A 17,848-nucleotide genomic window follows, 5' to 3' on the forward strand; every position below is an offset into this window, starting at 1 on the left:
ACATCCTCATCATGATAGCATTTTCAGTGCGAAGAGAAACGTTGGCCAATCGATGTTCGGACACAACAAAGTCATAGTTGTGGCCGTAATTGAAGTACCAAATTAAGGTGGCCATGTGTGAACAACATCCTACTGTACGTGCTCCAGACTCGCAACATTGAGCTTGATCAACGTGTTTAATATGATATGGAATTACATCTGTGATCAGTATAAGAGGCGATCTCGCAGCTGCGACTCGATACTGCCGCCATCTCCTGGCATCCCACACTTTGGAACGCGATAACGCAGCAACAGTTCATCTGACCATTCTGGTTCTTTTAGAGGCGTGTTCTATGCATCGACACTATCGCTTGCATTCAAGTTCGAGCAAATTCATAGGGGGATGAAATTGGGGCTAAAGGCTAATGCTTTGGCCGCATTCTTTATAATATAAAAATTGCTTTGCTACTGTAATTTGTTCGAAGCTAGAATTAAATATATATTTTCTCAGCTAACAGTAATTGATTTAGACCAAAAGTAATAGACGTGTTTGAGAAGCATTAAGTTTCACTAAAGTTGTATACGATTTATTAAAATTACTGTGAGAAATACAGCTCGATATACGAATACATGTAGGATTGAACGGTAGATCCTTGTTTTAAGTTTTGTACGTCTTCATTCAAAATTGATTAAAAGAAAAAAAGATAATATTTTAAATTGGGATATAAAAGATTCTTTCCTCATATTCTCCAATAAGATTACGAAATGTGCCATCTTACTGTAATATAATCTTTCAGATTGATTTTAAATTACAGCTAGAGAGAAGATGAAAGCTTCATCTTTTGCAAGCTTAACACAGACTGTCAACATGGTTTATATGAATTAGCGTTATTCAAAAGACGGGGAAGAAGAAGAAGCGAAAGAGAAATATAAACATGAAAAGTTGCTGTTAAGTGAGAAAGACAAGTTTCCATTCTAAGTGGTAGTTTCCTGTAATCTTCTTTTAATAAGTAGAGGTATTAGGCATTCTGGTAGCCATGTCACTTTAACTTGGTGCTAGGATCCCCACATATTTTTCATTATATAACTTCGAATTTTATTATTCACGGTTCCACTGAGATCCTGAATTAGACAATAAGACTTTTTTTTTTTTTATCTAAACCTAGAAAAAGTTACAGCTGTCCAGTGGCTCGGTTCTTAAAGATAAATAGAAATGAAATTAAATCTTTAAGTTTTACGTCCCACATATACGTCGGTTATTATAAAGGAGGTGATGATGAATGCAATGAATAAAGTGGGAGTAAATGGGAGAACCCCAAGAAAACCCACGAGCACGGTGTTTGTCCACCACAAAGTTCACACGGCGCGAGTTGGGAAACTAACCATGGACCCCAAGCACTTGAGGTGAACGCTCTACCACTGAGCCATCGAGCCACTAAAATCATTTCTATTCGATAATCGAAGCTTAATCTAAGGGGAAAAAAATCCCTAAGGTTGCTTTCTTCCGTGAGTGTCTCAAACAAACTTCCAACAATACAGCTATTGAGTTATGAAAATTTCTTTCCCAGACGACCTTATTGCCTCCGAATATTGATGAGGAAGGTGACGAAAGGGAGATAGAGGTAATATAACATCCCAAAAGGAAAGAATGAGGGAAGAAGCATTGTGATGTCTAAACCAATATCAGAAAGTATCTACCTCTTCTTGAGCGACTATCCTCATCTTCACTTTCAGTTCTGATATCCATTAAATTTTCAATAAATCACGTAAATGATTATTTCTTATACAGGGTGTTTCAAATCAACATCGACAACTTTTGCAAAGTGATTCCTGATATCAAGATGAGACAAAAAGTGCAAACCAACATAGGTGCACAAACGCTTACTTTCGGAGTTATAGGCTGCCGAAAATATAAAAAAATGAACTTCAAAGGTACATAGCTTAAAAACTATGTAACCTACCATAGTCGTGTCAAGACTTCATTGAGAAACTAATATGTGCGCTGTCCAAAAATAGAATACATGTTTCAGAATCCTAAGGACTCATGCAACAATTTTTATACATGGAGTTTGGCAACGGGCATACAATTTGAAGTACTCATAAACAACCTGTATAAAAATTGTTGCGAAAGTACTGTAGGATTCTGAATCATGGATATTTGGATAGGGCACATGCTTGTTCCTCAGTGAAGTTTTGACCCGACTACGGTAGGTACCATAGTTTTGAAGTTGTAGGCCTATAAAATTCATGTTTTCCGCAGCCTATAGCTCCGAAAGGAAGCATTTGAGCACCCAAGTTGGTCTATACCTTTTGTATTATTTCGGTGTCAGGAATCACCTCCAAAACTTTGTCAGTGTTGTTTTCAAACACCCTGTAGAAGTTTCTCCAAGACTTAGTAACAACGAGTATTGGTGTTCAACCTGAACTTCTCAAGATTAAAAATGGCATAAAAAAGAATTTGCAAGTTTGTTAAAAACCATTACACTGTGCATTCTTTTTACAGAAATGCAAATGGTCATCCTTTATTGATTTTTGGGTGCTGAACACGAAACTGACAATACAAATGTGCTCCTTGCAAAGATTTACTTGTAATTACACAATTTGCATGTTATATATAACGCTATAATAAAGAAATTGTAAAGGTAAAAGTCACCAAACTTTGAAATGATTACGTAAATAGAAAAATCCGTCCCTTAAATTTTTTTGGGCGATGAACACGAAATACACAATAAATACGTGTTCGGAATTCAGATTTAGTACTAATTACACAATTTACATTTTGCACATAACACTATAATAATGAAACTGTAAGAGTAAAAGTGACGGACATTAACATAATTACATGGAAAAAATGCTGTCTCTTATAAATGTTTGAACACTGAATATCAAAAAATATATAACGTCCTCCTGGCACACTATCGGTGTAATAGCACTATTAACATTTTGCATATAGCGCTACAGGACAAGAATTGTATTGGTAAATGTTACCTAAAATATCTGTTTTAAACACGCCGTCTCTTTGCCTGGTTCTTCTGATAAACATCTGGAGCATCTCTTGGAATCATCCAGCAGAAATCCACTAACATTGAAACTGATCACTTTCCTCTGTAATGTTCTTCCATCGCAGAAATGTCATTGTGAAATCGCTCTCCTTGCTCGTCACTGAAAGTTCCACAATTCACTGGAAAGACATCATCGTGGAAATAGAGGAAGTGCATTTTGAGTGACATATTGCATCCAAGTTTCTCCTAGGTAGACAGCAATTCTTCTCCTTTTTTTTTTTTTTTTTTTTTTAACTTTCGGTTAGGTGGTTGAAAAAGAATCTGATACAAACATTGCGAAAACAATGCCACGCATGGAGCTCATCAGCACTGAGAATAGATTCACCTCTTCTTGCAATAGCTTGCGTATTTGCGGACCAATAAAGAATTCCTCCTTAATCCTTTCTGTACTTAGACGCGGAAACTTTTGGCACAAGTATGCTAATGTAAGTTCATTTCTGTTCATGGCCTTCACAGATGCCTTCATGAGTCCAAGTTTGATGTGCAATGTGGTAGCACAATGCTTTGTGACTTCATTTGAATTTTTTTTTTTTTTTTTGGCTGGCAACAAAGCTGTTTGACATGTCCATTCCTTTTGAGTGGATTGGACATTCTTTTCACGACTATCCCCCTTACATATGTAACAACTGTACTTTGTATAGCCACCCTGTAGACCAAGCAAAATTGTCCATCCGTTCATCCGTTCGTTTCTCGAAAAGTTTCAGAGCGAAAACTACAAAAAATGGAACAATTTTGTTTTGTTTTGTATTGTTTTGTTTTGGAATCGTTTCAACGTTCCAGAAATAAGTTCAATCTTCTCTGTCAACTCTATTCAAAACAAAACAGGTTTAAATTAACTATTTTTGATATTAACATTTATAACCATAGAACAAAAATGATGACACCCAAAAGCTGTTTCCTGTAGTTCGTATAGAATCTTAAAAGCACATTCCGTCACAATGCGCAACATTTTACCAAATCCGAAATTGGTTGAAATTTAATACTATTTCCGGTTTCAATACCGATTTCCATACAGCAAGAACAATAAAAGATATCGAGATTATTTTAAAATTCATTCAGCTTCCCAACAATAGATTCCACCTTCTCTATAAGCCCTTTATTTATACTACAAGTAGTTCAAATTAATTATTTCCAGTTTTAACACTTGTCGATATTGTACAAAACTGGTAATAGATAGTGTTAAGCGATTTTCTGCATTGATTCAGTGTCTCGGATTGATTTAGTTACAACCAGCAACACTCTACTAAAACCGGAATTGGTTGAAATTTATTTCTACTTCCGATTTCAATACTGATTTACGTAGAGCAAGAATAGCAAGAGACAAAGAGATGCAATATTTGCAATTGATTCAACTTCCCAAGAGTAGTTTCTATCTCCTTTAAGCTTCGATTCAAGCCTGAATGGCTTCAAATTAACGATTTCAGTTTTAACATTTATCCCCATAAAACAGAAATAGTAGGGGATAGCCGGTAGCGGCTTTTTGATATTCAGTAAGGATGGCCGGAACCGATTACTAGTGGAACTGGTTTTTTACTCTTAAAGGATCCGGATATAGAAGATCCGGTTCCGGAGCAGGCTTTCGGATTCAGGTCTGGAACTGGTTCCTAAGATCATTTTAAGGAAGCGGGTTTTTCGGATCCAGGTCTGGAACCGGTTCCGGTACTAGTTCTGAAATCCGGAACTTTCTGGTCATCCCTACACTAAAGCCGAGCTACTGGCAGACTATGAACAGTGTGCTAGATAAAGTGGTGGAAGCAACAGGCTCTCGGCGGCCGCTTATCTCATTTGACTATACAAACTGGGTAACTGGCTAAGTCATTTTCTAAAGAGAAAAACTCATTTGGCTAAACACAAACTGGTGTATCAAATTTTTCTCTGGGTGTAAAAGTTGGTCTGGCTGGAAGGGCATAAGCGTGTAGCCCTCTTTGTAGTGTTTTGAACGTCTACTTTATTCTTCCTTTACGGGTCTTTGGGAGAGCTTTTGGACCCAGGTCTGGAACCGATTCCTAAGATCAAATTCCGGAACAGAATTTTCGGATCCTGATCTGGAACAGGTTCCTAGGATATGGTTCTGGAACCTAGTTTTACTGATCGATTTATGGAACCGGTTCGGAACAGTTTTGAAAACCGGATCACCAAGAACTGGTTTCTTCTGCAATCGGTTCCGCCTGAACCGGAACTTTATGGTCGTTTCTAATATTCAGCATCTGAGGAACAGATTCTATCTTTTTTCTCATTAATCTATTGCAACCAGTAGTTGTAGATGTTCTAATTCAAGTTTGAGTACTGAATTAACATAGTTTGTTAGTCGACTGTAATTTCACACTGAAACGAAACTCACTTGTTTCTCTTAATTTCGTACTTTATGTGAAGTGATCCAAGACGCAAGACTTGATTCCTGAATCTACTACAACAGAAAACAAGTTGGAGTTTGTTCCTTGTGATATGAAAAGAGTATTATTTTCTTTTTTATATATGAAGCTTCATTACAGCTCACTACTTGAACTTATCTCGAGTACAGTACATGTCAAGATATGTCAAGATTCCCTTCTCACACACACTCGCAACCACACTTGTCCTCCTTTTTCCTGGAGATGAAATTTATCCTTGTTTCCTTTCCGTCTTAACAATGTGGCTGTGGTCGTTAGCAGAAATGCATATTTCATGGTTGTCACTTGGGTGGTAACAATGAATTATGTTGATCAAATCGGTTCCTGGGGACAACTAAAAACCGAACTCATCTGTTGTTACTTGTACCCTAAACACAAGTGCATTCATTTGAAAACAACAATAATAATAATAATAATAATAATAATAATAATAATAATAATAATAATAATAATAATAATAATAATAATAATAATAATAATAATAATAATAATAATAGTAGTAGTAGTAGTAGTAGTAGTAGTAGTAGCAATATTAGTTTTATTATCACGGTATTACCTTCTATTGTATTCATTGATGTAAGTTGTCATTTTCAACTATCTTCAGACCACCATCATGACGAAAAGCAAAAGAAGACTCGACACAATTTTTGCTTGTGGCTTTGTAATAACATACTCATGTCTGCTGATACATATTTGGAAATATTTTCCGTAAGTTGAAGTCTCATTTCGCCTGTATCTCATAGTATTTGATGAAGCCAAAGTGTTAGCGAAACTGTTACATGTATGTAGCTTTTTAATGTGTATATATTATTTTGCTCAGCAAATTGTTTCCATTTGGGAAGTATTTTTAGCTATTTTCATTTTAATATTTATAGATAAAAACAAAAACGAAAACACGTAAGTAACAATGTAAAACATATTATAAACTATCTTTATGAAGAAAATTTTACGTATGTTGATTATAATTGATTATTGGTTCTAAATCCGTTGAAACCTGTATTTGTCTCTTGGAGCATTTTTTTAGAAACAACGAGAAAGTATCGAGAAGACCTAAAGAAGGCAATGTATCCACTTCTTTTCTGGTGGATTTAATTCTGTAATCGTGAGTTTGTTCACTATGATTATATCAGGATCCCGCCAATGGGTGTTATAGGATTGTACTATTAGTCCATCAGTCCGTCCGTCTCTTACACCGATGGATTGAAAGAAAACAACATTTAGAATTCTGATTTTTACAGTAGATAGCTATGAGTTCGTCAATGAGTCAATCTGTTAAACATTTTGTAAGGGTAACGGTGGTTTAACCAATTATTAAATGGCCCACTTTATAATGGCAACAATTCAAATTCAAGCTAGAAACCAAACCACAACTCCTATATTTATTGCATTTGGTTAGGGAAGTGTTTCGTTAAAATTCCATTCTCATTTTTCACTTTGTAAACAGTGCTTAAAACTACTACAAAAATTGCACAAAACGAAATTTACACTACTTTTACGGGTTTGAAAAAGGAACATTAACACTAAACAGTATTATTCTACTGAAAGATGGAATTTTTAGCTGAAAATAAGCCTGATACGAATAGGTGTAAATGATCACCAATGACCTATGGATAGCTAGGAGACGTCATGGTTCCTTCTACATTCACTACCGGACAGATAAATGTTCTATGAAGATTTCCCAAAGCATAATGAGGCTGTCGCTAAATTGTCGACACACTACTGTGTACATCTTGAGAAGCTGTTCACCTGGAAGACAACATATGCTGACCGAACTATCGATGTGATGAAGGCCGTACCTTGATTCATCAGACTGTGCAACATTGTGCCATTGCTCTGTGGTCCGATGACTGGACACGTGACCATTCTAAATGTTATTGAGAATACCGTGTTGTTAGGCTGATACACGTGTAGAATGTCAGCTGTGGATTCCAATATCTAAAAGTTTATGGTGCACTGAGTGTTCAGACACTAGCTTTTTTTTTTTTTTTTACTATTAAAGTCTGTTAAAATCTTTTGATAATTAAAGCACGCTTTGCACTCTATGCTGTTCTACCAACCTCGATATTCCACGATATCTGACATCTTAAATGAGGTGTGAACGCCTCGTTCTCTGTGCTTTCAGACCGGTTTCATGTCCGATTTCCATCTTTGGTAGACACAAAGTACAGTAGCTCCAGAACACCGTCATGTGGTTCTGTTCCCGAGAAACTCAAGTCGTTTGATCATCATAATCTAACATCTATAGAATACTAATATACTGCTGGGCTTCTCTATCCTCTATCCTATCCTGAGTGATCGAGTGAGATCCCTGTGTTCATTTGGGGAGCAATTTTGTTGTGCCACATATGTCTTATGTCAGTCTGACGACTTTGTTAAAAACGTAGCAAGCCATAACGTTTTGACTAGTCAGTGTACATTGTCTTCGTATATATGTTTATGATCTGACAATTGCTCTGATCTAGGCCCTCCGTTTATGCCTCTAAGTTATGTTATCGCGTAAGAGACTATTATAAATAAAATGAGAACAACTAAGAGAGATGTTTGTTTGAGACTGTTAACAGTTTGAACATACACATATTTTTCTTCCTATTTGCAACGTATTACTTACTTTACTAACAAGTAAGGCATATCATTAGCAGCTTAACAATCTTGTGAGAGCCGGAGGGGTTTTCATGGTCGGTAATCCAGCTTCCTTGGAGTGGGTTGGAGAGCGACCGGTACTGTGAACGTTAATCTTACATGATGGTCCTCGGTTATGGTAGAGAACAGACGTTAAAAATAGATCCTGCCGTTAATAACCTTGATATTGAAAATTAACGAGAAGACAAGATCTCAGAGACTCAAATTGTTTTAGTGAATTTTCAGCTCAAAATATAGTCGAATCCTATAGTTCCGGAAAATTCATGAATAATTAATCAACTGTATACACATATTCCTACTTCTCCCTATATATGTCTAATGTAGAATAACTGCTCCATTAGTTCATCTCAGTATTTATGCTCACATTCCACACTGTAAAAGCATAAGGGTTGTCCGCATACATTTTCGGAAACACTCTATTTTGTTTTCGGAAACACTCTATTTTGTTTTCGGAAACAAGCTTAAATATGTTGTCAATTCAATATAAGATATTTCGCATTGTAAAAATATATTTGATTATTTGTATTGCAATATCCTACATGTGGTCTATATTTGTAAACACCAACACATGCTTCTTATTTGCAAATAAAACCAAGTGCTCTAAGTGGTTTTATTTGCAAATAAAACCAAGCAACTACTAAGACCAAACAAACGACAGGCATCCTCGTTATCCATGGGTGAAGCTATGGGGGGCATACATACGACAACTTTTCGATAAAAAACAAAAATGATACTTATAAGATCCTTCAATTCTGATTTGTTTTAACCGTGCCCCCCAGCAACCAATTCCAAACTCCGCCTATGTCGTCATAATAAGGTCAGGTGACAGAAGAGTGACAAAAGATGGTATGAAACACAATGTAATGTCTTCATCGACAAAAGTTTCGAGTGGTCATCCCTGTTCTCTTAGCTTTTCTGGAGCTCTGAGAGATCTAATTTAACCCAAGCCTCTTACGTTGCCTAGAGCTCTCAGATCTTACCACTTGGCTTCCATGAGGATCTGTGGGGACACAGCCCCTCCCTTAGTTAAAACTGGAGCTCTGAGTGGTCCCAACCGCAACCATCTAGCTTGTCTGGAGTTGTGTGGTTTCGCTGCCCGCTTAGCTTTTCTGGAGATCTGCGGGATACCAACATCTCCTTGATTGCTTGGAGCACTGAGAATTCCTAAAGAACTTCCACTTAGCTTGCCTGGAGTTCTGTGGTATTCTTCCCTCCGCTGATTGGGTTTTGGGACAAAAATTTATCCACACTACATGTAAATTTTGTATAGTCTTCGGACTACACTTATGGTGACTTTGTGTGTTATATATTCAGAAATTTTATAATTATAAGGTTACGAAACAAAACCGAATCCTGTGTGTTAAATTGCCCTACGTACTATCTTATCAAGGTAATTTCACTGTATTGAAACCAGGAATTGTCAAGAAACATACGCGTAAGATTTATTGAAAAATATGAATACACGAAGTCAATATGATGCTCTCTAAAACAGGTTTTATTCACTTAAAAGTTTTTTGTAGGCAGTTTATCTGGAGAAGTACATGTAGTGTATTCAAACCCGAATTATCACTTAACTCAATATGACGTGCGAACTCCGTGAAAAATATGAAAACTTAATTTAGGGACCGTTCAAAAATTTTGTAGTCTCTGGTCGAAAAAATCCAATACATTTCATTCAATCAAAATTGTGTCGTACGCCTTATATTTGGAGAACCACATATAGAGTAGACAAAGCCAAACTATGGTTTAACACAGTATGATGTGCTTATTCCGTAAAAAATACAAAAAAAAAAAAGAAAAAAAACACGATTTAGGGGTCGTTCAAAAATTTTGTGGCCCCTGATCCAAAAAATCCAATATATTTCAATCAAATTTTTTTCTTGTACGTCTTATATCTGGAGAACTACATATAGTGTAGCCAAATACAAATTATAAGTTAATTTAATATGATGTGGTTACTCCGTAAAAATTGTGAAAACTCAATTTAGGGGCCGTTCAAAAATTTTGTGGCCCTGATCCAAAAAATCCAATATATTTCATTCAATCAAAATTTTCTCGTACGCCTTACATTTGAAGGTAGAACCACATATATTGTAGCCACACCCAATTTATCACTTAACTCAGTATGAAGTGCTTATTAAAAAAAAAAAAAAAAAAAAAACTCGCTTTAGGGACCATTCAAAAATTTTGTGGCCTAGGATCCAAAAAGTCCAATCAAAAGTTTTATTATACGCTTTATAGCTGGGGAACTAAACTACATACAGTGTAGTCAAACCCAAATTATCATTTAACTCAGTGTGTTGTGGTTATTCCGTAAAAATACGAAAATTCCATTTATTATTTGTAGCCCCTGATTCAAAAGCTATTTAATCACAAAGATCACAATTTTTTATGCATTTTTGGTCATTCCTAAAATTCTTGGCCAAGATCGCATTCTTTTGATGGATTTTTTTTGGGGGGATCGTTCCTAAAATTCTTGTTTTATTCGTATGTTTCAATCTTTCTTTTCATTTTTATTTTTAAAAAGAAAATTTAGTTGTAAAAATTGACACAACATATCATTCTTGTGTCAGACGTTAATGTTTATATAATGAGTTAATTAGATGGAAACGTTTTCATATTTGGGCATTTCGGAATATAATAATCCTTAATTTATGCATAACATAAACAATTACATTTTTGTTTGTTGAGTGCGTTATTAATACTAGTTCACGCATGGTTACTTTGTGTTGGGGTATATGAATAAATTAACCTCAACCTACTCTACAATTAGATGTATTTTCTGTAACTAATTGTAGATAAGATTGCTTTTCTTTATATTAAATTAATATAAAGGAAAACAATCTTATACGAGGACGAAGAAACTTTATGTATTTATTTGCGTATATTTTAGTTTTATGATGATGTATATTACCCGCTTCGCTGGGTTGAAAAGAAAATTTAAATGCACACCTCCGTATCTCATGTGTTTAGTACCCATGAAATATGCTGCTTTCGTTTTTAATGGTATCGATTTAAGCAACATCGAAAGATCATTGATCATTTCGGCGACCCCGAAAACCATGGATTCGACACTAATATTGGTCATTTTCTATCATATATATATCCCCCCCCCATGTTGTGGGCCATGGCATCGGAAATGTCACTGTTAATCTATGGATTAGACACAATATTGGTTATTTTCGATTATTATTATTATATATAGCTCCCCTCCCGTCCTCTATGCTGAGGCACACGACATCAGAATGTCACTGTTAATCTCAGCTACTCCTAAAACTATGGATTCGATACTAATATTGGTCATTTTCGATCATTTTAAAATTTCTCTCCCCCTCCCCTCCCCCTCCCCTTAGGTATACACAGTTCTCTTTCCCCCTCCTCCGCGCGGCTTCACATAGCATTAGAATTGTCACTGTTAATCTAAGCTAGTTCTGAAACTATGGATTCAACACTAATATTAGTCATTATCGATCATTTTTAAATGTTTATCCTCCACTCCTACGTTGTACCACAACTATCAGGGCTGAACTTGGATTGAAACAGCATCAGGGGTGTCCCTGTTTCTCTCAACGACCCGGAAAAGTATGGTTTCATCACTAATATCAGTCATTTTTGATCATTTTTAATTTCTCTCTCCCTCCCCAACCCTACGTTGCATCGTCAAAGTGAATAGCCTAAAGCAATCCATCCCCTATACCCATATATGTTGAAAATTTGATTGAGATCGGTCGGGTGGTTCAAGAGTGATGAAGTCACAAAGACAGTAATTTTAATTTTAACTTTTTTTACATATATCTCCCCCTCCCCCATCCCCTAGGTTGGCTCGTCAAAGTGAAACGACAGAAACACCCAAGGTCCGACCCTTAAATATGTTGAAAATTTGATCGAGATTGATTGGGTGGTTCAAAAGTTATTAGGTTTTATTAGTTTTATTTATACGTCCCCCTCCCCCTCCCCTAGGATCTGCCGTTAAAGTGAAATTACAGAAATGGTTCCAGACCCGAACCTCATCTATGATAAAAATTTGATCAATATTAGTCGAGTGGTTCAGGAATTATTAAGCTTTATTTATTTTTATACCCTTTCCCCCTCTCCTTAGTTCTAGCGTCAAAGTAAATAAAGTAAAACCAGCCCAGCCTCGATCCTCATCCATGTTACAAATTTGATCGAGATCGGTCGGGCGGTTCAGGAGATTTAGAGTCACAAACATAGTGATTTAGATTTCTGCGTGTCAGAATATAACAGTACTAGTACTCATATTGCATTTGATTACAGGTTAAAGTAAATGTACGCTTTGTTTTTATAATACTTTATTACAAATAAATTATTACATCTCTGTTTATAAATACCAAGTTAGAACAACAAGGTTCACTTGGAAGAAGTGAGTCGACAAATAAAACAAAATTACATACATTTATTTATTTTGTTTTTAAGGTATAGAGGTAAACTGAAGTGACTAGACAAACAATGTTTCAAGTTATAACCACTGGAATATTAAAATTAATCACATTTTGTGATTAAACAAAGGATGCTAATTATACCAAGATATTTAATGATTTCCCATTGGCTATATTTTCAAATTAAAAACTCTTCACCACGTTTTATATATATATATATATATATATATATATATATATATATATATATTAATAGTAAATAGCTGTATTATAGTTTCGGCTATGTAACAAAGCCTTCCTCAGACACATTATGAGAGAAATGTCAAATTTTGACACCTTATATACAATCTAAATGCGTGATACGCCCACTTCCATTTTACGAAACGTAAAATTTCAATTGGCTCTAAAAAGTAACTTTTTAATTTGAAGATTTTTAAGTGAAAAAGGGGAAGAAGCAGAAAAAGAAGGAAAAAGATGATTTGGAATTGAAAGTTTAGGCGAGAAAATAGAGGTCCTGAAGAACCTGTTCTAAAAGGAAGGGATTAAACTTACAGGAACAGGAGGAAAGAGGATGATAGACTTAGTGATAGAGAAAAGAAATAAGAAATAAAAGGAGATAAGATAAGAAGAGAAAGGAGTAGTGTACCAGGTTAATTGTAAAGAGTGCGATATAAAGTACATATCGGAAACAGGAAATAGATTAGAACAAAAGATAAAACGACATAAGGACGATACCAGACTGAAAAGAGGAAACAAAGTAATATATAAACGCATTAAAGAAACGGGACATGAGATAATTTGGGAAGAAATAAAAGGATTAGACAGGAAGAAAACGAGTGTAATAAGAAAGTGGAAAGAAACTCAGTGGATTAAAAAGTATGGGAAGGAGGAGTTGATGAATTGGTCTAGTGGACTTGTAATACATGAGTTATGGGAAGAGATGATAGATAAGATAGAAAGGAAGAATTATAAGGATTAACACGACCTTTGAGGACAGGTATTCTATGGAAAACAGCATGTGGACAATAATGAACAGAAAGTGTAAGTGATAAACACCTAATTAAGAGTTTAGTTCTTAAAAGTTTTATAACAGGTGCGCAAAAAGTGAAAGTGACAACATCTAATTAAAAATTTACTTTTTAGAGCGAATTGAAAGTTTCCGTTTTATAAAGAGAAAGTCGGCGTGCCTTGCATTCAGATTGAATATAAGCTGTCAAAATTGGATATTCTCTCATAATGTGTCTGAGGAAGGCTATGTTACAAAGCCGAAACTGTAACTCTGATATATACTTTTAAAAAAAACATAGATAGATAGATATAGATATAGATAGATAGATGTACTGCTCTGGTCAGTTGGAGTTTTATTAGCAATGTTTTCAAATTTACATATAATATTCTGAATTTAAATTAACAGAAATTCAAAATGAAATATACAGTCTTGTTTAAAAATCTTGACCACACAAATTGATTTAGAAGGCTATTTTTTGGCAAATATACGTAGGAAATTCTAATAATTGAGCTATAAATAAAGATTTCAATTGACCAAAAGAAATATTTATTTGTTTTTATTTTATTTTATTCTAACTGAAGGTAAGAATGTAGATCTAATAAATAAATTTTAATAAACAAAACTATACTTAAATAGTAATCACAAGAAACTCGAGCTATTTGTTTTATTCGCCCTGCTTTTTAATACTTACATTGGCGTATGCTTAGAGACAATTGAAGTTTGAAGGACTATACGTGATCAGTATTTCCTCATTTCGTTTTTCTTGTGCTAGTGGTACGACATCTATATTGTTTTTCGTATACATACAACATTGTAAAAATCATACTCGTTTAAAGCTATTTTTGGCACAAAAAATACTATTTTGAGCAGTCATGCATATAAATAAATACAGTTTAGCATCATCACACAGTTTCACACTTACATATTTCTCTGACATTCCACTTACGTTTTAATCGTAAAAAAAAAAAAAAGTGGTGACTCTGTTTCGCGAGGTCTCTTGTTAAGTCTTCAGTGGCAAGCATACAAATTCTCAAATATACACATGTAAATTGTTCAAATATACTCACACAGTTTCACCATTAATACATTGAGTGTTTGAGTAATCTCCGCATTGAGTAAAATTTACACAAATTTCAAAAAGAAGTGAGCAATTTGTGATGTTTCTACAGTTCATAAAACCGTTACTTTAGTGAGATATGTGGTTCAAATCCTCTGAAAACAGTGTTTCCTAATTCCTTAGAATGGAACGACTGAATCGTTTCAGAACAGCATTTGCGTTTCCATACTAAGAATGATCTCGTACGCTCTATTTTATTTATCTAAGCTTGATAATGACTGACCATCGATACATCTCATTGTCAATTCGATATAACAACATTGGTAACTGTGATGCAAATACGTATTTTTATGTAAATACAGTGAAGGATATTCCGTGAAATTTTCAAATTTATCCTACAGATGTCATATCCACTGCAGCTATATTCATCTACAGTGTTAATACAAATAACCCATCAACAAGAACGTCAATCTTTAATACATTTATTTTGTTTTAAACTAAACTAACAATAGACAGATGAGTTATTAAAATATTATTCATTAATCAATTTTATGATCGAATTACGACTGATACGGTTTCCCACCATTATTATCATAAAACTCAGATACGTAATGAATGAAAATGTGAAAAATGAAGCAAATATTGCAGTAGAACTAAGGTGCAAACAATCATTTCAATAGGGCAGATAGGTCATAAAGAAGTATGCCAATTAAGTAGTAAAGTATAGTTGATTTCTTGTATATTAAGATTAAAACTATATTCATGTATTTTGTGTTCTATGCATTCTTCTAATATTTTAGGACTTTCTCATATGATTGAAAATACGGTTTCAGGTTTAGAGTTTCGAAAAGATGGTTGACAACTGAGATCACGAAAGTAAAAAACTAAAATGGATATCATAAGAAGTACTTAACTATGATTGGGAGTTCGTTTAACGTAAGTTAGAAGTTCTCGTGCCCTAAGACCTTCAGATAATCTGTTCGTTTCGCATAAGAATTTCCATTTTTAACACCTCCATCAATTTTGATGATCATTTTACCCCTGCAATGTTACTATCTGTGAGATATTTTTACTACATCTCCAGGAAGGCAATTTTTTGTCAAACAGTATTCTAAGCAGCTGTTTTCTCTTTATTTAGTCATCCCTCGAACTCCACTAATACTTACTCATTAATTCTTTGCCCCATCCAAATAATTTCTCTTGAAAAACATTTCGAATTCCTGTAGTCATTTGTTGCAGTAAGATAATATCCGTCTGCCTTAAACAGTAGAACAATTCACACGAAACGCTTAATGCGTCTTGTCGATCAAGTTTTTATTTAGGAATACACAAAATACTAGTCTCTTCTTCCCAAAGGCGTAAACCTGGTTTTGAATGGAATGGAATGGAAAAGGGGTTGGGGAGGGTGCCTCGACAACAAAGGTCTTTTTTTCACCCGTCACTGGTCGTAAAAGAAACAGTCATACAAACGACGAAAACACAGACTAGTCACTGAATGTGGTGAAAGTCATATATTAAAACTATCACTCGCTAGCACTAAAAGGAAGATGGTACACAGATCGGAGGTCTGAAGCACTGGAACACAGAAGAAAGTCAAAGCGCCGTCAAAACATGCAAATGCCGCAAAAACTGGAACAGCTTCAACACAGTGGCTTCATCATCGCCGAGAACAGTAGCGAGGTCAGCTGGCAGTCCAAACAAAAGTCTGGCAGTAGCAAGAGACACACATTCCACTAAGAGGTGACAAATACTCAGGGGCTGACCACAATGACGACACACAGGCGGAGGTGTACGTTCCAGAAGATGTGCATGAGTGAGATGAGTCCGCTCTTCCAGGCGAGATGATCGGGAGCTCGTCGACCAGACTCCAAGGCGTAAACCTGGTTTTGAGATTATTAAATAATTGTCTTATATAAAATTATTGTTAGTAATGATTTCTTGTCTCTTTTCTTCTTTCGTGTGTCGGTAAGCTCAAGTAATATTCTTAAAGTTTAAATCAAATATTTGAATGTGATTACACTTACGAAGTTTACATGTTTGAACAAACATTCTCTGATTATGATACATCGTTCTCAATATTATTCCAGCTTTAATGTGCTATACGAAAAAAGATATATCTGACTCGTATAAGCTTCATCTTTATATATAAAAGTTCTTTGTTTAGCAAAACATAAGCGTTGATTAAGTGCTTGTTTATGTTTTCTGGACTATAAAATATGGCATCAAATGTTTATCCTATACACTCTTAAGACCTTTTGTACTGTTTGACTATATTTATCTATATTTTTTCAATGGAGACATTTTAAGCGTCAGTATCAACCATTGAATCCACATTGTCCCCTCCCCTAAATATTGGTCCTCACTAGAAATAACAGGTAACAACAAACCTGATAATCACTGCACCAAGTGTTTACATCTAAATCCATTCTGATAACACTATCATTATAAATCAGGTAAGTAACAGGAATTCGTATAAATGCTGATCTTCTCTTTTCATTTGTATAGGTTCAACATTTCGGGAACTGACATAGGTGTTTTATCAGAAATATGATACAGTAGCAACAAATGAGCTATTTCTTAAGCGATGTGTGCAGGATATGCAACGTTGGACACAATTTCTTTCTTATATTTTTACGCTAGGCACGCTAATAAAAATGACTAGAAACTAATTTTCCTATTGTCATGTCAGCTCATATTGTCTCCACATTGTCCACATGGCCAACAGAGTACAGGAGGGAAATAGCCATGTATTCAAGTGTTTCTGCTGACTGTGAGAATGAGTATTGATCAAAATGGCATTTGAAGAATCTGTAGGGACTTCTTCATTACAATACTGTTCGTCACAGCAGGAAGTGCAAATCTGGAAACAAAAATAAAGTTAATTATAACTATGAAAATAAATACAATTATACACTTTGTGCGATTGTACCGATATGTTTACAAGACTAGTTAGTCTTCTAATTTTAGAAATAGGTCAAAAAGTTTGAGTTTTCAGAACTCTATTGTGTATAATTCATAGAGATAAAACGTTATTTTTTAAAAAAGAAACGACAAAATATGACATTCATGAATTCACATTTTACATGCAAATTGTGAAATATCAATATCGAAATTTTGATTTCGACAAACATTCACAAAAAATGACCAACATATACATTCGTAAAAACGAAGTTTCAGAAGCAAAAATAGATAGGATAATTTAAAAATACTGAAAATCAACCAGAAATCTTTGACTTACAGACAAATATAAAGTATAAAAATACGAGAAATTTATGTAAAAGTTTAACATTGTTGCAAAACATTGTTTCATATAA

At 34.7% G+C, this 17,848-nt stretch overlaps 1 protein-coding gene across 1 annotated transcript in view; it reads right to left on the reverse strand.

The window, feature by feature from the left end:
* Positions 1–12,410: 12,410 nt before the first annotated feature.
* The window catches only part of LOC145674932 (ly6/PLAUR domain-containing protein 6B-like), a 111,497-nt gene continuing 106,059 nt past the window's right edge, over positions 12,411–17,848 (reverse strand). Inside the window, exon 5 of the mRNA XM_081745186.1 lies at positions 12,411–17,394. Within this exon, the coding sequence (XP_081601312.1) occupies positions 17,215–17,394 (180 nt within the window). The 3' untranslated portion in view covers positions 12,411–17,214. The remainder of the gene's footprint in view (positions 17,395–17,848) is intronic.

Source organism: Thermobia domestica, chromosome 18 (genome assembly GCF_964235325.1).
Source record: "Thermobia domestica chromosome 18, izTheDome1.hap1.1, whole genome shotgun sequence".
NCBI lineage: Eukaryota > Metazoa > Arthropoda > Insecta > Zygentoma > Lepismatidae > Thermobia > Thermobia domestica.